General features: G+C 44.9%; 1 protein-coding gene across 1 annotated transcript in view; it reads right to left on the bottom strand.

Annotated features, from left to right (window-relative positions):
* The window catches only part of LOC144600681 (glutamate receptor 3-like), a 297333-nt gene that overhangs the window by 220899 nt on the left and 49352 nt on the right, over positions 1–27082 (bottom strand). The window contains 1 exon segment of the mRNA XM_078412564.1: positions 8852–9091. Within this exon segment, the coding sequence (XP_078268690.1) occupies positions 8852–9091 (240 nt within the window).

Genomic DNA, 27082 nt, shown 5'->3' on the forward strand with positions numbered 1-27082 from the left:
ACCCAGCGCAGAGGAGTCAGAGTACAGCATCAAAGGAAGCCCTTTGGCCCAACGCCCATACCAATCAAGATGCCACATCTAGGGAAGCACAATATGCCACATTCTGAAGGCACGGTGGGGCAGCAGTAGGGTTGCTGCCTTACAGCGCCAGAGACACAGGATCGATCCTGACCTCGGGTGCTGTTTGTTCGGAGTTTGGTTTATTTTCCCAATGACCGCGTGGGTTTTCTCCGGGCGCTCCGGTTTCCTCCCACACTCCAAAGATGTACAGGTTTGTACGTTAATTGGCTTTCGTAAAATGGTATCTTGTCCCCAACATGTAGGATAGAGCTAATGTACAGGGTGATCACTGGTCAGCATGAACTCGTTGGCTAAAGGACCCATTTCCACGCTGTATTTCGAAAAGTCTGAAAAAAAATCTATCCTAGTCCCTCCGGCCCGCATTTGGAGCATGTCCCTCAAACCTATCCTATAGTTAAACTAAACTGCAATATTGGCAATACAAACAGGAAAGGCTTAATATGCTCAAAAGATTGGGTGAGGCAGAACTGATGAAACTGCTTCCGTTTCCACAGATGCTGCCTGACTTGCTCGTTATTTATCATTTTCTGCTTTTGTTTCAGATTTTCAGCAAAAGCAGTTTTTTAAAATCACTTAAATTCCCAAAATAATCTTGAAATAGACAGCTGGAATGAGTGCGGAGGAGATTTACAAGGATGTTGCCAGGACTCGAGGGCATGTGCTCTAGGAAGAGGTCAGACAGGTTAGGTCTTTGTCCCTTGGAGCACAGGAGGATGAGGAGTGATCTTATAGAAGTGTAAGAATAATGTCAGAAAATAACTGCAAATGCTGGTACAAATCTAAGGTATTTATTCACAAAATGACTCAGCAGGTCAGGCAGCATCTCAGGAGAGAAAGAATGGGTGACGTTTCGGGTCGAGACCCTTCTTCAGACTGATGTCAGGGGGGCGGAGACTGGAAGATAGAGGGAGATCTGGGAAGGAGGAGGGGAAGAGAGGGACAGAGGAACTATCTAAAGTTGGAGAAGTCGATGTTCATACCGCTGGGCTGCAAGCTGCCCAGGCGAAATATGAGGTGCTGTTCCTCCAATTTCCGGTGGGCCTCACTATGGCACTGGAGGAGGCCCATGACAGAAAGGTCAGACTGGGAGTGGGAGGGGGAGTTGAAGTGTAAGATCATGAGCGGAATAGATGGGGTGAATGCACACTCTTTTACCCAGAGCAGAGGAATCATAGGCAGAGGACATTGGTTTATGCTGATAGGGACAAGTTTTAATAAGAACCAGAGGGGCAACTATTTTACTTGAAAGTCGCTGTGCATATGGAATGAGATGCCAGCGGATGCAGTGTTCAACATTGCCACTCATGTGTGTCTTAAGGGTGATATCCCTACCCTAGTTTGAGGGGTGTCCCCACCGGACGCTGCCCCTCAATGCCCAGCAGCAGAAGGACCCTGGACTGTGGTCCTCCCCCCCCACAGAGCCTTGGCGTTGGCTGCACCGAGCTTCGGTGCGTCCCTCAGCACGTACTCCTGCAGTCTGCAGCGGGCCAGTCGGCAACATTCCCTGACCAACATCTCGCTCCGCTGGGAGCTGAACGAGTTTCGGGCAGACCAAAGAGCGTCTTCCACTGACCTGATGATCTTCCAACAGCACTTTCATGAGAGGAATAGATTGGGGAAACGTACAGGGCCTCTTGCCCAGAGTTGGGGAAATCGAGAAGCAGAGGACGTAGGTTTACGGTGAGATGGGAAAGATTTAATGGGAACCTGAGGGGTAACGGTTTTGCACAAAGTGTGGTGGGTGTATGGAACGAGCTGCCGGAGGAGGTAGTTGGGCAGCGATTCAGAAACATTTAGACAATTAAAGCAGGTTTGGAGGGACATGGACAAAATGCAGGCAGGTGGGACTGGTATAGATGGGACATGCCGGCTGGTGTGGGCACTCTACGACATTTGCTGTCCATCTCTGAATGTGTCCCTGGGAACATCCCGTAAATCATACACCAATCAGCCAAAATATTATGACCTGATGAGCCAAAACATTATGACCTCCTGCCTAATTTGCTGTTGGTCCTCCGTGTGCAGCCCCATACGCAGCAGGGTGCGATGCACTGTGTATTGTGACACATTCCTCCCATGTCCACCATTAAAGTTTTCTGTGACTGGTGCCACAGTCGACCTTCTGTCGGTTCGGACCAGACGGGATAGCCTTCGTTGTCCTCGCGCATCGATGAGCCTTGGGCACCGAACACCCTGTCTGTCGCTGGTTTGTGGTTTGTCCCTCCTCGGACCACTGTCGGCAGGTACTCACCATTGCTGACCGGGAGCACCCCACAACCCTTGCCATTTCAGAGATGCTCTGACCCAGTCGTCTGGCCTTAACAATTTGGCCCTTGTCAAAGTCGCTCAGGTCTTTACTCCTGCCCTTTTCTCCTGCATCCATCAACGTCAAGAAGTTTGTACGTTCTCCCCGTGACCTGCGTGGGTTTTCTCCGAGATCTTCGGTTTCCTCCCACACTCCAAAGACGTACAGGTATGTAGGTTAATTGGCTGGGTAAATGTAAAAATTGTCCCTAGTGGGTGTAGGATAGTGTTAATGTACGGGGATCGCTGGGCGGCACGGACTTGGAGGGCCGAAAAGGCCTGTTTCCGGCTGTATATATATGATATGATGATATGATATGAAGAACTGACTGTTCACAGGCTGCCTAATATATCCCACCCCTTGACAGGTGCCATTGTAACAAGATAATCAATGTTCTTCACCCCGCCTGTCAGTGGTCATAATGCTTTGGCTCAGTTATCTGTATAGCTGTTCGGGATGAACCAGTCTACTGCAGCCAACGCTAATACTTCAGGTAAATATTACATTTACACTTTTCCACCATGTGTCTGGTAAAAATTGTATGCAAACCTTGGTTAAATGGTGTAACCAATATAAATATATAATTTTCTTCTTACGACAGATCTTCTTAATGCAGATAAATCACACTGTTGAACATAATCTTGTATTTTAACAAGCATGCACAAATTGTTACCAGGTTTGTTATTTACAAAATATATTCCTGATATATCCATAAATTACCTCGTGCAATTTTCTAAAACATTTCTTTCATGTTCACAGTTCATGTCCCTGTGAGTCTTGTGTACAAGTTGTTTATATAAGCATTTGAAACTAAGTCTTAATCCTTTAATCTGTGACTGGAGGTGTCCCAGAGGGAGAGAAGCTGGGGCCTCCCCTCTTTGGATGGCTGATCATCCACAATCAGTAACCCATGCCTGCCTTCTCCCCATATCCCTTGGTTCCACTAGCCCCTAGAGCTCTCTCTAACTCTCTTTTAAATCCATCCAGTGAATTGGCCTCCACTGCCTTCTGTGGCAGAGAATTCCACAAGTTCACAACTATCTGGGTGAAAAAGTTTCTGCTCACCTCAGTTTTAATTGGCCTACCCTTTATTCTTAGACTATGGCCCCTGGTTCTGGACTCCCCCAACATTGGGAACATTTTTCCTGCATCTAGCTTGTCCAGTCCTTTTATAATTTTATATGTCTCTTAAGATCCCCTCTCATCCTTCTAAACTCCAGTGAATACAAGTCAAGTCTTTTCAATCTTTCCTCATATGACAGTCCTTTCTTCCCAGGGATTAACCGCGTGAACCTACGCTGCACTGCCTCAATAGCAAGGACGTCCTTCCACAGATTAGGAGACCAAAACTGCACACAATACTCCAGATGTGGTCTCACCAAGGCCCTATACAACTGCAGAAGGACTTCTTTGAGCCTGTACTCTTGATAGTGTGGAGGAAGATAGCCTTCGGCTGCAGAGAGATATTGCATGTACTTATTTTTGAAGCATCCAAAATTCATAAGTGATCGGAGCAGAATTAGGCTATCCGGCCCATCAAGCCTACTCTGCCATTCAATCAGGGCTGATCTATCTTTCCCTCTCAACCCCATTCTCCTGCCTTCTCCCCATAACCACTGACACCCGCACTAATCAAGAATTACATATCTCAGCCTTAAAAATATCCATTGACTTGGCCTCCACAGCTTTCCTCGGCAATGAATTCCAAACATTCACCACCCTCTGACTAAAGATATTCCTCCTCATCTCCTTCCTAAAGGAACGTCCTTTTATTCTGAGGCTGTGGCCTCTGGTCCTAGACTCTCCCACTTGTGGAAACATCCTTTCCACATCCACTCTGTCTAGGCCTAGTCCCGACCCGGTGTCAACTATCCAGAGATGCTGCCTGATCTGCTGAGTTACCTCAGCACTTTGTGTCCTTTTGTGAATTAGCCGTAGTCTGCAGTTCCTTGGTTCTACTTGAGGGACCCCTCATAAGATCGTGAGGGACCCCTGCCACCCCAGTAACGGACTGTTCCAGATGCTACGGTCAGGCAAACGCCTCTGCTATCACGCTGTGAAAACGGAGAGGATGAGACGGAGTTTCTTCCCACAGGCCATCAGGATTGTCAACTTTTATAACTCCAGAGACTATATTTTTGTCTGCACTATAGTAACTTATTAACTTTATTTATATGCTGTAACTGTAATTCTTTTTTGTGCACAATCCGCAGGCATTGCCACTTTCATTTCACTGCACATCGTGTATGTGTATGTGACAAATAAACTTGACTTGACTTGACTTGAGGGGTATTTTTTCCACACAAAGGGTGGTGGGTGTATGGGATGAGCTGCCAAAGGTGGTACTTGAGGCTGAGACTATCCCAATGTTTCAGAAACAGTTAGACAGGTACATGGATAGGACAGGTTTGGAGGGACCAAATGTGAGTCTTCAAGTTGGGTCAAGGGCTCTGTTTCCACGCTGTATGACTCTATAATATCAACATTATCACATTATTTTTATTTGATCAGTGAGCTTGCATTAAACTTAGATAGATACAAAATGCTGGAGTAACTCAGCAGGCCAGGCAACATCTCTGGAGAGAAGGAATGGGCGACGTTTCAGGTCGAGACCCTTCTTCAGACTGCATGGAACTATCCTGGATGCCAGGAATTGAGTAAATGTTTAAAAGTATTCTAACACTTAAAAATATACTGAATTAATGCATGTATTTATCTGTTTCTACCTAGGAGCAAATAAGTGTACTATCTACCTCTTTGGTGAGCCTTGGACAATCTTTGATCGGACTTTGCTGGCTTTACCTTACACAAAAACTTATTCTATTATCATGTATTTATACACTGTAAATGGCTTGATTGTAATCAATAGACAATAGACAATAGGTGCAGGAGGAGGCCATTCGGCCCTTTGAGCCAGCACCGCCATTCAATGTGATCATGGCTGAAAATTCTCAATCAGTACCCCGTTCCTGCCTTCTCCCCACACCCCCTGATTCCGCTATCCTTAAGAGCTCTATCTAGCTCTCTCTTGAATGCATTCAGAGAATTGGCCTCCACTGCCTTCTGGGGCAGAGAATTCCACAGTGTGTGGAATTCTGAGGCAGAGAATTCCTTCTGAGGCAGAGAATTCCACAGATTCCACAGATAATCACGTGTTGGCTTTCTGCTGACTGGATAGCATGCAACAAATGCTTTTCACTGTACCTAAGATGCTAAGCACTTTAACTCTGCCTACCACACTGACCTTTCTGTCCTGGGCCTCCTCCATTGTCGGAGTGAGGCCACACGCAAATTGGAGGAACAGCACCTCATATTTTGCTTGGGCAGCTTACAGCCCAGCGGTATGAATATTGACTTCTCTAACTTCAAGTAACCCTTGCTTTCCCTCTCTCCCCATCCCTCCCCCTTCCTAGTTCTCCGACTAGTCTGACTGTCCCCCTGATTCAAAATTATCTCTGTTTGCTTCGTTGTCACCTTACCCCGCTAACAATGATCTATTCTACATTTTTCTTTTAACCTCATCCCCTTTGATCTGCCGTTCTCACACCTCACCCTTCCTTATCTCTGTGCCTCCCTCTCCCCTGACTTTCAGTCTGAAGATGGGTCTTGATCCGAAACGTCACCCATTCCTTCTTTCCAGATATGCTGCCTGTCCCGCTGTTTCACTCCACCATTTTGTGTCTGTATTCGCTATAAATAAAGTCTTTTAAAGTTAATTCGGTGCTCCACACCAATATTCCGGTAAAAAAACAGGCAGCTCAGGTAATAGCATTTGTTTTCATTTTTTTATACATTTGAGCTCCGAGCTCCATTAAAATGAAAGGCAGGAGGCACAGATTTCTGAGTGGGTTGTACATCTGGACCAAGATGCCACTTATTCCCAGGACTGCAGGACATTTGGCATAAGAAGTTCAAAGACCAGATCACAGTAACACACTACTAACTGCCTCTCTTCTTTCCCAGTACACACCAAGCTACAAATGCTAATCCAACTAACCCTTTACCCTGAAGATTGACACAAAATGCTGGAGTAACTCAGCGGGACAGGCAGCATCTCTGGACAGAAGGAATGGGTGATGTTTCGGCTCGAGACCTTTCTTCAGATTGAGAGTCAGGAGAGAGGGAGACAGAGGTATGGAAGGGTAAGGTGTGAAAACCAGAGATCAAATGGGATGTAGTTCAAGGAAAATGTAGAACTTTTATCCTGTACTACACTTAAAGGCACAAAATGCTGGAGTAACTCAGCAGGTTAGGCAGCATCTCTGCAGAAAAGGAATAGATTTTGATTTTTTTTAGATTTAGAGATACCGCGCGGAAACAGGCCTTTCGGCCCACCGAGTCCGCGCCGCCCAGCGATCCCCGCACATTAACACTATCCTACACACACTAGGGACAATTTTTACATTTACCCAGTCAATTAACCTACATACCTGTACGTCTATGGAGTGTGGGAGGAAACCGAAGATCTCGGAGAAAACCCACGCAGGTCACGGGGAGAACGTACAAACTCCGTACAGACGGCGCCCGTAGTCAGGATCGAACCTGAGTCTCTGGCGCTGCATTCGATGTAAGGCAGCAACTCTACCGCTGCGCCACCGTGCCACTGAATTGGTGACGTTTCAGGTCTAAACCCTTCTTCGGACCCGAAATGTCATCTACCCCATTTCTCTGGAGATGCTGCCTGACCCGCCAAGTTACTCCAGCTTTTTGTGTCTATCTTCGATGTTAACCAGCATCTGCAGATCCTTCCTACACTTACAGGCATTTCTATATGCATAATTATTGCTACATAACGCCTCTTTTTTAAAAAAAAATGGTTTAAAAAACAATTTTCCTTGCACGTCATAAATGATGTCCCTCGACTTTTACATCCACATTTCATTAAATCCCATTTAAAAACATTTCCTCTAGGATACATGGAACGCAATATTCTGTTGACCGTTTAACGCTATTATCAGTGTGCAACGTTAACGCCAGAAGAGAGACACAAGGTGCTGGTGTAACTCAGCGGGTCAGGCAGCATCCCTGGAGAAAAGGAATAGGTGATGTTTTGGGTTAGGGGACCAAAACGTCACCCATCCTTTTCCTCCAGAGATGCTGCCTGACCCGCTGAGTTGCTCCAGCATCTTGTGTCTATCTTTGGTATAAACCAGCATCTGCAGTTCCTAGTTTCTAAATGAGCTCCAGAAGGGTATCTTGTGAAACCATGGTATCCATTATAAGTCTATGTACAAGTCCTATGTTCTATGTACAATACAATGTACTATGTACAATACAATACAATGTACTATGTATAATACAGATGCTCCCCGACTTACTATATTTTGACTTTACGATGGTGCAAAAGTGATACACATTCAGTAGAAACTTCGAATTTTGAATTTTGAATTTTGAATTTTGAATTTTGAATTTTGAATTTGGATATTTTCCCAGACTAGCGATACGCTTTATCGACGTACGATATTTTCGATTTACAATAGACAATAGACAATAGGTGCAGGAGAAGGCCATTTGGCACTTCGAGCCAGCACCGCCATTCAAAGTGATCATGGCTGATCATTCTCAATCAGTACCCCGTTCCTGCCTTCTCCCCATACACCCTGACTCCGCTATCCTTAACAGCTCTATCTAGCTCTCTCTTGAATGCATTCAGAGAATTGGCCTCCACTGCCCTCTGAGGCAGAGAATTCCACAGATTCACAACTCTCTGACTGAAAATGTTTTACCTCATCTCAGTTCTAAATGGCCTACCCCTTATTCTTAAACTGTGGCCCCTCGTTCTGGACTCCCCCAACATTGGGAACATGGTTCTTCCCTCTAACGTGTCCAACCCCTTAATAATCTTATACGTTTCGATAAGATCTCCTCTCATCCTTCTAAATTCCAGTGTATACAAGCCTAGTTTATCGGAAGGTAGCCCCATCGTAAGTCGAGGAGCACCTGTAAGGACCTGGTATAATGGCCAAGTCGATGCAACTTGTAGGCTAGTGACTGCACCTCTCGTTGGGATTGATCCCATAACACCGCAAAGAACTTCAAACTTATTCAATTTTCTCCTTTAGCACGCAATCCAGTTGTAACCACTCTGTTTTTTTTTTTGTAATCATATAATCCTCAACGACATATCCCAAGTCAATGAAAAACAAATTTTAAGACTTCACTGTAACGCGGTGAAGTCTTATTACATTGGCATTCTTTTTTATCTCTCTCATTCTGCTTTTCATGAAAATCGGGTTTTCAAATCCTTCGTCGACAAAATGAAACATGGAATCCATGATTTTGCAAACAGGAATTATGAATATTTCATGAATTACTTCAGTCCACAGTAGATATTAAAGGCTGGATGCCCAGACTTACTGACAGCCTTAAACATACGTAAACCTCTCAACAATTCACAGACTAAGGAGGCATGCAGGAGAAGCTTATTGAACGGAAAGTGCTTTTCATGCTTTCTTCGTATCTCACCTCGGTCTGTGTCGTACAGATAGACGAATCTCTCCCACTTGTAGTGTGTTAGAAGGCTTAAGAGCGCTCCCTGCAGTGGTGGCCGCAGCTGAATGACGAACTGGACTTCACCTTCCGTGGGGAAGCTTGGCGTGATGAAGGAAGTGTGCAGGGCGCCGCAGAATGACGTTAGCGTGTTCACGGATCGCTTGTCGTAGAAGCCAAAAATGGCGTAAACTCCTTTGGAGTACTGCGAACAGACTGAAAGAGAAAATCCTCGTCAGTTTCTGTAAGAACTCTATCCATTTAGAAGGATGAGAGGGGATCTTATCGAAACGTATAAAATTATTAAGGGGTTGGACACGTTAGAGGCAGGAAACATGTTCCCAATGTTGGGGGAGTCCAGAACCAGGGGCCACAGTTTAAGAATAAGGGGTAGGCCATTTACAACTGAGATGAGGAAAAACTTTTTTAGTCAGAGAGTTGTGAATCTGTGGAATTCTCTGCCTCAGAGGGCAGTGGAGGCCAATTCTCTGAATACATTCAAGAGAGAGCTGGATAGAGCTCTTAAGGATAGCGGAGTCAGGGGGTATGGGGAGAAGGCAGGAACGGGGTACTGATTGAGAATGATCAGCCATGATCACATTGAATGGCGGTGCTGGCTCGCAGGGCCGAATGGCCTTCTCCTGCACCTATTTTCTATTGTCTTTTGTCTATTGTAAGCACCACGTTAGGAAGTATAATTTACATTAGGCCGCATTCCAAACGACAGACCATCCATATTATTTTGAAGACAGACATAAATTGGCTTGGTAAATGTAAAAATTGTCCCTAGTGTGTGCAGGAATGTGCTAAAATGCGGGGATCGCAGGTCGGCGCGGACCCGGTGGGTCGAAGGGCCCGTTTCCGCGCTGTATCTCTAAACTAAACTAAAGCTGGAGTAACTCAGTGGGGCAGGCACCATCTCTAGAGCAAAGGAATAGGTGACGTTTCGGGTCGAGACTCTTCTTCCAGGCCACAGAGGGTGGTGAGTGCATGGGTGGTGAGTGCATGCCAGAGGAGGTAGTGGAGACAGCTACAATAACAACATTTTCAAAGACATTTGGACAGGTACATGGACAGGAAAGGTTTAGAGGGATACTAGACCTAGTGGACCCGTTGGACCCAAACCTCTTCCGCATTGGTGCAGCACCCTCACCTCCCTCCTCCCCCCTTCCCCCCCTCCCCATCACCTCTCCTCCCCCTCCCTCCTTCCCCCACCCCTCCCCCCCTCTCCTCACCCTCCCTCCTCCCCTCCCCTCCCCTCCCCTCCCCTCCCCTCCCCTCCCCTCCCCTCCTCTCCCCTCCTCTCCCCTCCCCTCCCCTCCCCTCCCCTCCCCTCCCCTCCCCTCCCCTCCCCTCCCCTCCCCTTCCCTTCTTCCCCTCCCTCCCACTTCATCTTCCACAACCCCCCTTATGCTCCCTCCTCCCCCCTCCCCCCTCCCTCCTCCTCCTCCCTCCCTCCCCCCTCCCTCCCTAGGAGATAGAATTAAACTTAAAAATGTGAATAACTTTAAGAATATAACACCAATTTCAATGAAACTTCTTCCATTAGCACCAAAGGGACGATGGTGAGTAAGGTGGGCCTAAAATTGTTGCGCTATCGTGTACCGTTTTGGTTGTAGTTCAGGAACAAACAAACAAACAAAGAGTTTTAGTGTATAGATGGGCCAAACATGGGCAGGTACGATGCGATAGTGGTACTCAAGGGGATTTTGGATTGGCACATGGATATGTAGGGAGTGGAGGGGATGCAGGCAGAGCAGATTAGTAAAACTTGGCTTTGTAAAACTCAAGTTAGTAAAACTCAGTCTGAAGAAGGGCCTCAACCCGAAACGTCACCCATTCCTTCTCTCCTGAGATGCTGCCTGACCTGCTGAGTTACTCCAGCATTTTGTGATACCTTCGATTTGTACCAGCATCTGCAGTTATTTTCCTACAAAACTTGGCTTTGAGTTCAGCACGGACATTATGAGCCAAAGGGTAATGTTCCTGTTCTGTATTCTATGTTCTATATGTGCCTCTGTGCAATGGACATAATTAACATGCAACTTCACATGTTAAAGATCCTCTTTCCATTATGTATTCAAGAGAGAGTTAGCTCTTCGGGCTAAGGGAATCAAGGGAGATAGGGAGAAAGCAGGAACGGGGTACTGATTTTGGATGATCAGCCGTGATCACATTGAATGGTGGTGCTGGTTCGAAGGCCCAAATGGACTGCTAAGTTTGTATGTTTCCACGTGTTGGTGGAACAGAGGACGATGGAGCACAAATATATGCACATACTTGGCCAATAAACTTATTCATTCATTCATTCATTCATTCAAATTGTGAACTTTTGAATTCAAATTCACCTGGTACAACCATTAAGACTTATCTACAACAAATTTAAATTTCACAGTAGAAAGCAATGGGTACTACATTATGACAATTCCAGACAAGGGCCACACGTTGAGATGTGAGATGTGAGGACACAGGACCAAAAGCATGGTCAAACAAATAACTTTAAGAAGATTCTTAAAGCAAGGGGGAGGTGGAAGAATTGTGACTGAACTTGGATCTACACAATTAGAAGATAACAATTAAGATTTTACTAAAATTACCAAAAAACCATTAAATAACTTTCTGTTAAATTTATTAACTTAACACCAACAATGTGTCAGATGGTATATTCATTGAAAAAATAAAACAAAACACACTGTTCCTGCTGGAAACGTTGGTACGTATTGTTCAATAAGATATTTAAAGTATAGAAGGTGAGACCACACGGGCATATTTGCGTATTGCATTTTTTTTTAGGTTAGTTTCGAGATAGAGCACAGCGACAGGCCCTTCGGCCCACCGGGTCTGTGCTGACCAGCGATCCCCGCGCACACTAACACTATCCTACACACACTAGGCCAATAACCTACAAACCTGCATGTCTTTGGAGTGTGGGAGGAAACCGGAGCACCTGGAGAAAACCCACGCAGGTCACGGGGCGAATGTACAAACTCCATACAGACAACATCCGTAGTCAGGATTGAACACGGGTCTCTGGCGCTGTAAGGCAACAACTCTACCGCTGCACCACCATGGAATTAGCCGGATGGAAGAGCTAAACCGATCAGAATTGAGAATAACAGCTTCCTGTGATGTTCAATGTCAGAATAGCAATAAATGAAGAGGCATATCTAAGTCACTAGCACTTTTAAGAGCTGCATTAAACTAGGATAACCAAATCAGGGGCAGAGTCGACATGACCATTTCTTGGCTCTTTGAAATGATGATAAACTAATTTTACTCTGAGAAGCTTATTTCAATAGCATCGTAAATGTATATTATATAAAAACAATCAGCACATTTTATGATCACCATTTTCTCATCTAATGGCCTGTTTTTCCAATGGCTTTGATAATCTAAAAAATCAAATTGAGTAGATCCAAACTACCCTCTCTCTAACCCTCTGTTTCAGATGGGAATGTCTGTCTATTTAGCATTCAAGTGCACCTTGTTACAAAATATACCAGAATTTGAAAGGGATTAGGCAGTAGATTTTTGGCCTTTAAATTACCTCACACAATACATTACAGTTAGAATGCATTCTGTTCAAGAATGCCACTTCCCTTTGATGTGATAAGCATTTGCATGTGAATGTCCTGTCGAGTCAACGATACTCATGGGATATGTGTAGGAAGGAACCGCAGGTGCTGGCTTACACCGAAGGTAGACACGAAAAGCTGGAGTAACTCAGCGGGTCAGGCAGCATCTCTGGAGAAAAGGATGAGGTGACGTTTTGAGTGGAGACCCTTCTTCGGACTGAGAGTCAGGGGAAAGGGAAGAAAGAGACGTAGACAGTGATATAGAGTGCTATAGAAAAAATGAATGAAAGATGAGCAAAAAAAGTAACAATGATCAAGGAAACGGTCCATTGTTAGCTGTGGGCTGGGTGGTAATGAGTTACACAGACAATGAAACTCACCAGGACAACAGTGAAACTAGTACAATGACTAGGGTGGGGGAGGGGGAGGGGGGAATGGAGAGGGGAGGGATGAAGAGAGAGGGGATGCAAGGGTTACTTGAAGTTAGAAAAGAATCAAGAAGGGACGGAAGAAGGGTCTCGACCCGAAACGTCACCAATTCCTTCTCTCCAGAGATGCTGCCTGACTCGCTGAGTTAGTCTGGCTTTTTGTGCCTATCTTATAGAATAGTACAACATAGCATGCAACATAGGATGCATAGGTACTACACTTACGGAAAGGTTTGCTCTGCTGCTGCCAATCTCCTGTCCCCCCCCATCCGGACCAAACTCAGATCCTGGGGGGACAGGGCTTTCTCCATCGCTGCTCCCACCCTATGGAACTCACTACCCCAAACCATCAGAGACTCCTCGTCACTCACCACATTCAAAACATCACTGAAGTCTCACCTCTTCAGCACTGCCTTCAACCACTGAAGGTCAACTCACCTTCTGTCTCCTTTCTCTGTTCATTTACTTATTTATCTATTTATTCACTTCTCTATGTTCTAGAAATCCCTGTAAAGCGTCTTTGAGTGTTTGAAAAGCGCTATATAAATGTAATGCATTATTATTATTATTATTGATATGCTTCACCCTGTGTGAATAAGTATGACGGAAACTCTTTCGCGAGGCGCCTTTCGGATTCAACATGCCACACCATTGTGTTAAACATATATTTTATAAGTGCCTGTTCTTGTGAAAGGTTGTAAAACAAATTTATTCTCGAATTTCTCATTTGCATGATGTATTCTACTGAAGGGACAGGCCCTTCTTCTGTGCAAGGCTTGAAGTCACAGGAATAGACACATGATATTTTAATACATTTTCGTTCAGCTGGTATATTGTAGAATTTCAATGAGGGAAAAAACAATACCTAGAACGAGATAATATTAATGTTATTGTCCAGCTTAGGCCTTACATTAGAAGGTTGGGTATGAAATTGCATTTATGAAACTGAAGTAGGAAAAAATCTCTTGAGGAGTTCAATCTATTCAATGATACCTCTAATTTATTTCATAATATGTATCTATTTTTTAATAGTCAATAGACCAATAACCAGTGACAGAGAAAAGAAGGGTCTGAAGAAGGTTCTCGACCCGAAACATCGCCCATTCCTTCTCTCCAGAGATGCTGCCTGTCCTGCTGAGTTACTCCAGCATTTTGTGTCTATCTTCTGTTTAAACCAGCATCTGCAGTTCCTTCCTACACAAAGAAGGGTGGGTTTGTAGCTGATGTTGATCTAGATAATTTTCACCATGGAGAATATTAAAGCAGACTGATTTAGCTGCAGGATTCGTTCCAAAGACCATGAATTGAATGTCCTTTATCCATACCATTCTTTGAACTGTATGCTCAACTCTGGTCTGCCGCCATGGTCCAAATCTGTTCCTAGAACTTATAAACTGCTACAGTCCTTGTGGTGAATGTTCTCCAACATTGCTATGGAGTAGGGAGCTCCATGATTGGGACCCTGAGATGATGAAGGACCAGGGATATACCTACAACTCTGAATGATGTACAGCTTGCAGGATAATCTCCAGATAGTTTTGCTTATTAATTTTGACTCTAGTTCCTCCCTCGACAGTACAGTCTCCGTTCTACCTCCTTCATTAATTCCGACGTAGACCACAACGACAGGATCCCGGCCTTCTTGATCCAAGTTTTTATTCCAAGACTTATCCTTCAGTTTAGTTTATTGTCACCCAAAAGCAGTCAGCAGAAAGACTACCAACACAAAATGCTGGAGTAACGCAGCAGGACGGGCAGCATCTCTGGAGAGAAGGAATGGGTGACGTTTCGGGTCGAGACCCTTCTTCAGACTATACATGATCACAATCTAGAGCTGCATGGCGGCACAATAGACAATAGACAATAGGTGCAGGAGGAGGCCATTTGGCCCTTCGAGCCAGCCATTCAATGTGATCATGTGATCATGGCTGATCATTCTCAATCAGTAACCCGTTCCTGCCTTCTCCCCATACCCCCCGACTCCACTATCCTTAAGAGCTCTATGTAGCTCTCTCTTGAATGCATTCAGAGAATTGGCCTCCACTGCCTTCTGAGGCAGAGGATTCCACAGATTCACAACTCTCTGACTGAAAAAGGTTTTCCTCATCTCAGTTCTAAATGGCCTACCCCTTATTCTTAAACTGTGGCCCCTTGTTCCGGACTCCCCCAACATTGGGAACATGTTTCCTGCCTCTAACGTATCCAACCCCTTAATAATCTTATACGTTTCGATAAGATCTCCTCTCATCTCGTGTGTGGGATAGTGCTAGTGTAGTGGGATAGTGCTAGTGTACGGATGTGGGATAGTGTTAGTGTACGGGTATTGCTGGTTGGGTCAAAGGACCTGTTTCCGCGCTGCATCTCTGAAACTAAAAAGTAATCGAGCCGTCCACAGTGTACAGACATTGGATAAAGGGTATAACCGTTTAGTACGAGATAATGTCCAGTAATTTCTGATTAAATAATAATAATAACTTTTATTTATATAGCACTTTTCATGCAATTTAATGCAGCTCAAAGTGCTTTCCACAAAACCAAACACATGTCTAAACAAAGAAACCATTTAAAACAGTAAGGACATAGGCGTACAAAGCACAGATTTATATAAAAATAAAAAATGTAAAATTGGGAGTGTAAAAGAACAAAGGAAGTAAAATCAGTTGAAAGCTTGAGTTAAAAGACATGTTTTTAACTGCGGTTTAAAAATCTCTCATGGTCCTGGGTGGGGTATTCCACAGCTGGGGGGGGGGGGGGGGGTAATTGAAAAAAGCCGCTTCCCCAATTTTCTTACTGCTGCTACGGTCAGGCAAACTCCTCCGCTGTCACGATGTGAAAACGGAGAGGATGAGACGGAGTTTCTTCCCACAGGTCATCTGGGCTGTTAACTATTATAACTCCAGGGACTATATATATTTTTTTCTGTATTAATTTTAATTTATATGCTGTAATTGTAATTTTAAAAAAAATTTTTTTTTTGTGCACAATCCGCAGCCATTGCCACTTTCATTTCACAGCACGTCATGTATGTGTATGTGACAAATAGACTTGACTTGCTGCGGCACTGAGTGGCTAACAGGCCGGTATCAGAAGACCTGAGCGCTCGAGTAGGGGCATATGGAAGGATTGACTCTGTAAGATATGCTGCTCACAAGCCATTTAGGGAGGACCTTATCGTCTATCCTGGATCTTACAGGGAGCCAATGAAGGGAATATAATACTGGGGCAATATGTTCCCCTTTCTTGGTATTTGTTAAAAGCCGGGCTGTGGCATTTTGAATGAGCTGTAACTTGTTGGTGGATTTTGAAGGCAGACCGGTAAATAAGGCATTACACTAATCAAGTCTGCTTGATATGAAAGCATGTTTGATTTTTTTGCAGTCATGTTGAGTTAAGAAAGGCCATACTTTAGCAATAGTCCTGAGGTGATAGAAAGCACATTTTGTTACCTTATTTATGTGAGATTTAAAATTAAGATCATTGTCAATTTTTACCGCCAGGCTTGTGACTTCTTGTTTGACATCGGCAGCCAAATTTCCCAGTTTACCGAGTAACATCTCTCTCTTGGGTTTTGATCCAAGTAATAACACTTCTGTCTTGTTAAAGATAGTCCGAAGGTAAATGCTGTTGTTGATATAAAGATTTAAAAGAGTGGAGCGATTGTAATGTGTGGTGGCAGGTCCACCTCTGGGACCAGCATGCAAAGTGTTGCCTGGGTTCAGCGCCATTTTGGCACTTGAAAGCAAAGATACTAGAGGAACAAGATGGACCACTCCGTTGAAATCGCCTATACTGAAGTGTAGTACGCAAAAGAGCGTAATGTCCGCCATTTTAGTAGGTAAAACCCGCCGCCCGTTATACCTCTCACTGTGTAATCAGTGTTTTGGGGGAATAGTGTTAAAATGCAGAATATATCTCATCTATCAATTCACAGATTTTTTGTTCTTTTTCTTTTTAAATGTTTCTGCAAGTTTCTGCCTACTAAAATGGCGCCATGACATACTACAGTTTTTAGGGTCGAGTGGTCTATCTTGTTCTTCTAGTATCTTTGCTTGGTAGTAAAGGTTCAACAAGTCACCCCAAGGCAGTCACAGTCATGTCTGCTGAGTACTCCTTACATCGAATAGTCTGAATTCACGATTTGCCATTGTAAATGGGGAACTTAAACCCGGCCAATTAATTCAAAATGGTGGCATCAGTGATGGTGGCCATGACATCCAATAGGCTATTGCACGAATTCTAACACTCATTCTCTCTTCTTCTCTCTCCATTTCAGTGAGGTAAACAATTTGCACCACCAGATTCAAGAACATCTTCTCCCACCCCCTCCACCCACTTGAGTATCATCCTCTTGAGTAAAACTCTCGTACCGGACCCAATGGATGTATTCCACATCTTTTAATCTACCACATAGTTTGTTCAGTTTAGTTTATTGTTACGTGTACCGAGGTACAGTGAAAAGCTATTGTTGCCTGCTAACCAGCCAGCGGAAAGACAATACGTGATTACAGTAGAATCATTCGTAGTGATAAAGGGAATAACGCTTAGTGCAAGATAATGTCCAGTAAAGTCCGATTAAAGATAGTCTGAGGGTCACCAATGAGGTAGATAGCAGTTCAGGACTGCTCTCTAGTTGTTGGTAGAATGGTTCAGTTGCTGGGATGATAATGTCTCTGAATCTGGAGGTGTGCGTTTTCACACTTCTGTACCTCTTGCCTTATGGAAGATGGGAGGAGAGGGAGTGACCGGGGTGAGACTCGTCCTTGAGTATGCTGGTGGCCTTGCCGAGGCAGCGTGAAGTGCAAATGGTGGCAATGGAAGAATCAGAATCAGAATCAGAGTAACCTTTATTGTCATCCAAAAAAACCAAGTCTTTTGGACGAGATTTTGTCACCCACAGTCCAACAATAAGAGCAATAAAAATAAGCAATTAATTACAAAACACAATCACAAACCAACACAAAACAAAAAAAGAAACATCCATCACAGTGAGTCTCCTCCAGTCACCTCCTCACTGTAATGGAAGGCCAGAATGTATTTTCTCTTCCCCTGCCGTCTTCTCCCGCGGTCAGGCTGTTGACGTTGCCACGTTCCAGGCCGCGCCGGATGGTGAAAGGTCCGCAGGTGAAAGGGAGGTTGGTTAGTGTGATGGTCTGGGCTGGGTCCAACAACCCTCTACAATTTCGTGCGGTCTTGGATGGAGCTGGTCCCAAACCATGCTGTGATGCATCCCGACAAAATGCTTTCTACGGCGCATCTGTAAAAGTTGGTGAGAGTTGTTGAGGACCTCTCAACTGAGCAACTCTCATTGGGGAACCAAGGATAAATTCCACATCTTTCACTCTACCACATTGTGACTCTTGCACTTATTTTCTGTCTGCACTGTCTCCGTAGCTGCAATCTTATATTCTACACTCTTCTGCACAACATCATTTACTCATGTATGGTATGATTTGCCTGGATAGCACGCTAAACAACGTTTTTCCACAGTATCTCAGTACACAAGGCAGCAATAACTAAATACCAACAATATGTTTTAGGAAAGGAAGTCTGCAATCCTTGCCTTGGGCAATGCGTGGTTCGAAACCAGTGGCAACTTAATTGATTGTAAAATGGTTCTGGGGAAACTAAAGCTCTGAAGCTCACACATAATGAAACTTAATAAAAACTATACCAAGTAAGCACGTACATCTGTTTCATTGCCAGCTAACTTCAGCAAAAAAAATGATAGACATAGTACATCATACTCTTTATTAATTTTCACGATGGAAACAAGCAGAGACCCTAAACATTGCATATTCTCTAGGTTCTAGTTATGTTGATTAGCCTGGGACATCAGGCAGAAATTTCAGAATTGTGTCCTTAACCAGAGGTTATTTAAGTCTCCACGGTCTCGAAGTAAATTGAAAATAATGCATAAACAGTATGAATTATACATGGGCTGCTGGAAAGGGTGAACTGATTGATCAGTAGTGGTTGGTAGCATGGTATGATTTAAGAAATTGTTCAAATAGCCTGTATGAATTACCTTCATAACTGTTTACTAAACTAATCAGCATCTCATGGGACCAAGCGCTAAAGGACAAAAATGCCATTTAATATGTACCATCCGAATTATTAGCAAAGGAGTGTCACCAATGGAGTAACAACACTGAATTATTACCAGGCATTAAGTTGTATGGTAGTTTCTAAGCCTTCCACATAGCATTGGTTTATCTAATTTCAAGTAACCCTTGCTTTCCCTCATTCTCCATCCCTCCCCCATCCTAGTTCTCCGACCAGTCTGACTGCCCTCCTAATTAAATTCTATCTCTGTATGCCTTGTTGTCATCTTCCCCAAGCTAACAATGATCTATTCTACATTTCCCTTGATCTCCATCCCATTTAATGTCTCGTTTTCACACCTTACCCTTCCATATCGCTGCGTCTCCCTCTCCCCTGACTCTCAGTCTGAAGAAGGGTCTCGACCCCAAATGTCACCCATTCCTTCTATCCAGAGATCCTGCCTGTCCCGCTGGGTTACTCCAGCATTTTGTGTCTATCTAAAGAGGATTCTTGCTTTATGGTGAAAGAACAACATGCTGATATTTTTGCACTGTAAATATTATATTGCAAAATATAATATGCACTATAAATATTATATTGCAAAATATAATATGCACTATAAATATAATATATAGTTTAATATTGTACAATTAAACTATATATTAAAATGGTGGCATCAGTAATGGTGGCCATCCATGACACCCAATGCACTATCGCATAGATCATAATGTACTGGTCATTCTCTATTCTCTCTCCAATTAGTGAGACAAACACGTTTGAAAGCATGGGGAGATGGGGAACTGCCGTGAGGAGGGAGAACAAAGGGGGACCTGGTGTGGGATACTTTATAACTCTGTCGGTGCCCTTTATGTGGTGACTCTTTGCATACCTTGGGTATGCAAAACAAAGAATTTCACTGTGACTTGTCACATGTGACAATAAAGCATTTATTCATTCATTCATTCATTCATTCATTCATTCATTCATTCATTCATTCATTCATTCATTCATTCATTCATACATTCACGTGGGTCATGGATCGCTATTGCTCAATCTCCAAGTGTGGAGATACTCTAACATCATCTGTTGTTGTTCGTCCTTCGGGTTGGAAGATGACCATGACTTCACTTTCAGTTGGAGGATTGGTGACTGTGGGTCCGGAAGTGACTGGTGAGGCCAAACCGGGCCCGGAAGGCACGCCCACACGTAGGACCCAAGTGGATGGGTGCTGCAGTGAAAGTGGAGGTAGCCCGGGCCTTGCGCGCGGTGCGTTTCCTCTGGGCCTCTGCAGTGCGTCTGTTCTCTGCTGCACGGGCTCCTGTGGTGAGCTTGCTACGCCAGGTTGGACGGTCCAGAGCAAGAGACTCCCAAGTGCTGAGGTTGATGTCCAGGTCTTTGAGGGACACTTTGAGGCAGTCCTTAAACCGTTTCTTCTGTCCTCCTACTGAGCGCTTGCCCTGACACAGTTCTCCATACAGAAGCTGTTTTGGCAGTCGACACTCGAGCATTCTGACGACATGGCCTTCCCATCTGGCTTGGGCTTTCCGTAGGAGGGTGTGGACACTTGGGATTCCGGCCTGTTCCAAGACCTTTGTGTCGGGAATTTTGTCCTGCCACCTGATGTAAAGGAGTCTGCGTAGGCAGCTCAAGAGAAACATCATCTACATCCTGCATAATCTCCCTACATACTCCAACATCGTCTACATCCTGCATCATCTACCTACCTACTCCAGTATCATCTACATCCTGCATCATCTACCTACCTACTCCAACATCATCTACATCCTGCATCATCTACCTACATACTCCAACATCATCTACATCCTGCAGACAAACGGCTAAAATTGGCGTGACCTCCACGTTCGGTCTTTTATTGTCCCATGAACTGAGGGACAGTGAAAAGCTTTGTTTGCTATCCAAACAGATCAGATATACTAAAGATAAGATACAATCAGTTCAAACTCAAGTAGATCGAACAAAGGGGAAGATACAGAGTACAGAATATAGTTCTCAGCATTGTAGCGTAATAGTTCAAGAGACAAAGTCCAATGTCCACACTGGGGTAGAGGTGAATCGGACAGTACCCGGGCTTATGGAAGGGCTGATAACAGGGGCTGAGAAAGCTGTTCCTGTGTCTGGTGGTTCGCGCCCTCAAGCTTTTTCAATCTTTTGGCTGACTGGAGCGGGGAGGGGGAGGGGAAAGTGATTACATTGGCTGCTTCACCAAGGCAGCGTGGTGTAGATGGGGTCAGTGGTGATGAGCTCGGTCTGTGTGGTGGACTCGGCTCCATCCACAACTCCAATATTAGACAATAGACAATAGACAATAGGTGCAGGAGGAGGCCATTCAGCCCTTCGAGCCAGCACCGCCATTCAATGCGATCATGGCTGATCACTCTCAATCAGTACCCCGTTCCTGCCTTCTCCCCATACCCCCTCACTCCGCTATCCTTAAGAGCTCTATCCAGCTCTCTCTTGAAAGCATCCAACGAACTGGCCTCCACTGCCTTCTGAGGCAGAGAATTCCACACCTTCACCACTCTCTGACTGAAAAATTTCTTCCTCATCTCCGTTCTAAATGGCCTACCCCTTATAGCGCGGAAACGCCCTTTGGCCCACCGAGTCCGCTCCAACCAGCGATCCTATTGAAATAGGAGTAATGTGTTGAATGGTTTCTGAAGATTAATTTCACTCTGGTGAGAAGCGTGTTGGAGGTGGATTTGTAGAACTGTGACAAGAAAGATTGAGAGAAGTATTGGGACAATGTTTCAGCCTTGCCTGACAATAGTCTAAACCGAGACTGGGTTCAGAGATATAGCGCGGAAACGCCCTTTGGCCCACCGAGTCCGCTCCAACCAGCGATCCCCGCACATTAACCCTATCCTACACACACGAGGGACAATTTACAATTTAACCAAGCCAATCAGCCTACAAACCTGTACGTCGTTGGAGTGTGGGAAGAAACCGGAGATCCCGGGGAAAACCCATGCAGGTCACAGGGAGAACGTACAAACTCCATACAGATAGCACTTGCAATCAGGATCGAACCCAGGTCTCTGGCGCTGTAAGGCAGTAGCTCTACCGTTGTGTCACGTTTGGCAACCTCAAGGGTACAATAACTTCTACACCTTCACTTTTCACACTGCAGAATGAGGACAAACTAATGGTTCAACTATCCTTCAAAGCGCACATGTTTGTCCTGATATGTAAAACAGCGACTTAACATTGGACCCAGCATAAGTTATTATAGGTACGAGTCATTAACATTGAATTGTTTTCACCATTTTCACCATTTACTTTAAAAAGCATGTTTGAGTTTAGTTTATTGCCATGTGTACCGAGGTACAGTGAAAGTATTTTGTTGTGGCTAACCAGTCAGCGGAAAGACAAATACCTCGACTTTCAGAAAGCCTTCGACAAAGTCCCACATAGGAGATTAGTGGGCACAATTAGAGCACATGGTATTGGGGGTAGGGTACTGACATGGATAGAAAATTGGTTGACAGACAGAAAGCAAAGAGTGGGGATAAATGGGTCCCTTTCGGAATGGCAGGCAGTGACCAGTGGGGTACCGCAAGGTTCGGTGCTGGGACCCCAGCTATTTACGATATACATTAATGACTTAGATGAAGGGATTAAAAGTACCATTAGCAAATTTGCAGATGATACTAGGCTGGGGGATAGTGTGAATTGTGAGGAAGATGCAATAAGGCTGCAGGGTGACTTGGACAGGTTGTGTGAGTGGGCGGATACATGGCAGATGCAGTTTAATGTAGATAAGTGTGAGGTTATTCACTTTGGAAGTAAGAATAGAAAGGCAGATTATTATCTGAATGGTGTCAAGTTAGGAAGAGGGGATGTTCAACGAGATCTGGGTGTCCTAGTGCATCAGTCACTGAAAGGAAGCATGCAGGTACAGCAGGCAGTGAAGAAAGCCAATGGAATGTTGGCCTTCATAACAAGAGGAGTTGAGTATAGGAGCAAAGAGGTCCTTCTACAGTTGTACCGGGCCCTGGTGAGACCGCACCTGGAGTATTGTGTGCAGTTTTGGTCTCCAAATTTGAGGAAGGATATTCTTGCTATTGAGGGCGTGCAGCGTAGGTTCACTAGGTTAATTCCCGGAATGGCGGGACTGTCGTATGTTGAAAGGCTGGAGCAATTAGGCTTGTATACACTGGAATTTAGAAGGATGAGGGGGGTTCTTATTGAAACATATAAGATAATTAGGGGATTGGACACATTAGAGGCAGGAAACATGTTCCCAATGTTGGGGGAGTCCAGAACAAGGGGCCACAGTTTAAGAATAAGGGGTAGGCCATTTAGAACGGAGATGAGGAAGAACTTTTTCAGTCAGAGAGTGGTGAAGGTGTGGAATTCTCTGCCTCAGAAGGCAGTGGAGGCCAGTTCGTTGGATGCTTTCAAGAGAGAGCTGGATAGAGCTCTTAAGGATAACGGAGTGAGGGGGTATGGGGAGAAGGCAGGAACGGGGTACTGATTGAGAGTGATCAGCCATGATCGCATTGAATGGCGGTGCTGGCTCGAAGGGCTGAATGGCCTACTCCTGCACCTATTGTCTATTGTCTATTGTCTAAATACATGATTACAATCCACAGTGCACAGATACACGATCAATACACGATTCACGATACACAAGGGAATAACATGAATAACGTTTAGTGCAAGATAAAGTCCAGGAAAGTCAGATCAAAGATAGTCAGAGGGTCTCCAATGAGGTAGATAGTAGCTCAGGACCGCTCTCTAGTTGCTGGTAGGATGGTTCAGTTGCCTGATAACAGCCGGGAAGAAACTGTCCCTGAATCTGGAGGTGTGCGTTTTCACACTTGCCTGATGGGGGAGGGGAGAGGAGGGAGTGCCGCTGGCCTTGCCGAGGCAGCGCGAGGTGCAAATGGAGTCAATGGAAGGGAGGTTGGTTTGTGTGATGGTCTGGGCTGCAATTCCTTGCGTTTGTGTGTTCTGCGTGTCATCCATTATATACCACGATGAGCATTTGCCTCAGTCTGAAGAAGGGTCCCAGCCCAAAAGGCCGCGTGCCCATTCCCTCCACAGATACTGCCTAACCTGCCGAGTAGCACTTGGTTTTTTTTTGCTCAAGATTCCAGCACCTTCACATTCCTTCTGCCTCCTTGCATTTGATCCAAAAGTGTATAATTATCTAGGTTCTTATTTAGCATTCACTGGAGATCACCAAAGAGTGATCATTCCTCCTAACCAGCAAAATAAACCACAATTTCTGCTGCCTGAACTGCGAGTAATATTTTCAAAGGCACTTTAGCAAAATAATTAGGTTACCGTAAGAAATATCTTGCCAAATAATTGCTGTACAAGAATATTACACAGCAGATGGGAATTGAACTAAATACTCCATTATGTTGCAAGGCAGAGATATAAGAACCTCTCCTGTGCTAAAGATTTAGTATCTACATACAGTTTGGAGTGGAACACTTACTTGCTCCAACACTCTTTCATCACAGTCAAAATTTGCATCTCACACCATTTGATTCATTACATTCATTACATGTAATTCTACATTTAAGGGGCGGCCCACACCGACTCAACATGTCCCATCTACACTAGTTCCACCTGCCTGTGCTTGGTCCATATCCCTCTGGCAACAGACAATAGACAATAGGTGCAGGAGTAGGCCATTCAGCCCTTCAAGCCAGCACTGCCATTCACTGTGATCATTCTCAATCAGCACCCCGTTCCTGCCTTCTCCCCGTATCCCAGGACTGCGCTATCTATCTCTATTTATCTCTCTCTTGAAAGCATCCAGGGAATTGGCCTCCACTGCCTTCTGAGGCAGAGAATTCCACAGATTCACAACTCTCTGACTGAAAATGTTTTTCCTCATCTCCGTTCTACATGGCCTACCCCTTATTCTTAAACTGTGGCCCCTGGTTCTGGACTCCCCCAACATCGGGAACATGTTTCCTGCCTCTAGCGTGTCCAATCCCTTAATAATCTTATATGTTTCAATAAGATCCCCTCTCATCCTTCTGAATTCCAGTGCATACAAGCCCAGTCGCTCCAGTCTTTCAGCATATGACAGTCCCGCCATCCCGGGAATTAATCTCGTGAACCTACGCTGCACTCCCTCAATAGCAAGAATGTCCTTCCTCAAATTGAGACCAAAACTGCACAAACTTACTCCAGGTGTGGTCTCACCAGGGCCCTGTACAACTGCAGAAGGACCTCTTTGCTCCTATACTCAACTCCTCTGGTAATGAAGGCAAACATGCCATTAGCTTTCTTCACTGCCTGCTGCACCTGCACGCTTACTTTCAGTGACTATGTACTTATCCATGTACTTGTCCAATTGTCTCCTGAAGTCTCAAAGGTTACAGGTCGGCAAGGTGGTGCAGCGTTAGAGTTGCTGCCTTAGAGGACAGAGACCCGGGTTTGATTCTGACTACGGGTGCTTGTCTGTATGGAGTTTGTATGTCCTCCCATTGACCTGTGTGGGTTTTCTCTGGGTGCTCCGATTTCTTCCCACACTCCAAAGGGGTACAGGTTTGTAGGTTAATTTGCCTTTGATAAAAATTGTAAATTGTCCCTAGTGTGTAGGATAGTGTTAGCATACGGGGATCGCTGGTCGGCGTGGACTCGGTGGGCCGAAGGGCCTGTTTCCGCGCTGTTTCTCTAAACTAAACTAAAAACGAAACCGAATGTTATGATAATCCCTGCCTCAATCATCTCCTCTGGTATCTCGTTCAATACACCCACTGCCCTTTGTGTAAAAATGTTAACCCTCAGGTTCGTATTAAATCTTTCCCCCTCACCATAAACTTATGTCCACTAGTTCTCGATTCCCCTTCTCTGGGCAAAAGACAATGCATTCACACAATTTATTCCACTCTGCGCATTTACCCGATTGCTCAAAACAGCAACCTAGTTGAATTTACCTAATCCGAATTTCTTGAATTTCTCTACTTATATTCTAAGTTCTCTATTTCAAGTAACCCCTGCATTCCCTCACTGCCCCTTCCCCCACACCCCCCCTCCTCCCCACCCTCCACCCCCACCCTAGCCGTATCTTTGTATCCTATCATTATCACCTCTTCTCCATACAACATTGGGCCATTATGGGCTCCACATTATGGGCTCCACTTGGTCATCTGTTGTCGGCTCTGATTTGTTCTGGCCTTTTCCTACCTCTAGTTCCCTTCCCTCTGCGTTCAGTCAGGTCCCGACCCGAAACGTCACCCATCCATTTTCTCAAGAGATGCTGCCTGACCCGCTGAGTTACTCCAGCACTTTGTGTCTACATGGATAGGACAGGTTTGGAGGGATATGGACCAACGCAGGCAGGTGGGACTAGTTTAGCCGGGGCATGTTGTCCGGTGTGGGCAGGTTGGGCCAAAGGGCCCGTTTCCACACTGTATCGCTTTATAACTCTATGACTTGATGTAGTCATGGTTCCAGAACGATTATACCATGCAGTCTGGAACTTTGAGCTCCATTTTAGTTTGATCTGGTCCAATTTCATGAGTCTTGAGAGTTCAAGTGAAAAAGATCGCTAACACTATTTTATCCGGGTAAAATATAAAGTAGATTGCATAACATTGATTTTTTTCAGTGCTAAGCCATCCAATGTCTAAGCAATTGTCTCGAGCAAAAAGGAAAAACTATTTTGAAGGGTGCAGGGCTGACGTAAGGTGATAGAAATAGTTGGATGATTTCATATGATAACGAGCATCCACTGACTCCATCAACACGTCACGTTGCCTTGGTAAGGCCACCAAAATAATCAAGAACCAGTCTCTTCTCCCCTCTCCCATCGGGCAAGAGGTACAGAAGTGTGAAAACGCACACATCCAGATTCAAGACAGTTTCTGCCCAGCTGGTATCAGGCAACTGAACCGTCAGATCACCAACTAGAGAGCGGTCTTGAGCTACCGCATTGGAGATCCTCAGACAATCCTTAATCGGACTTTACCTTGCACTAAACGTTATCCCTTTTATGTAGGAAGGTACTGCAGATGCTGGTTTACACTGAGGATAGACACAAAATGCTGGAGTAACTCAGCGGGACAGGCAGCATCTCTGGAGAGAAGGAATGGGTGACATTTCGGGTCGAGACTCTTCTTCAGACAGAGAGTCAGGGGAAAGGGAGTCTAGAGATATAGAAAAGGTTCCTTTCA

The sequence above is a fragment of the Rhinoraja longicauda genome, chromosome 15 (genome assembly GCF_053455715.1).
Source record: "Rhinoraja longicauda isolate Sanriku21f chromosome 15, sRhiLon1.1, whole genome shotgun sequence".
In the NCBI taxonomy this organism is placed as follows: Eukaryota; Metazoa; Chordata; class Chondrichthyes; order Rajiformes; family Arhynchobatidae; genus Rhinoraja; species Rhinoraja longicauda.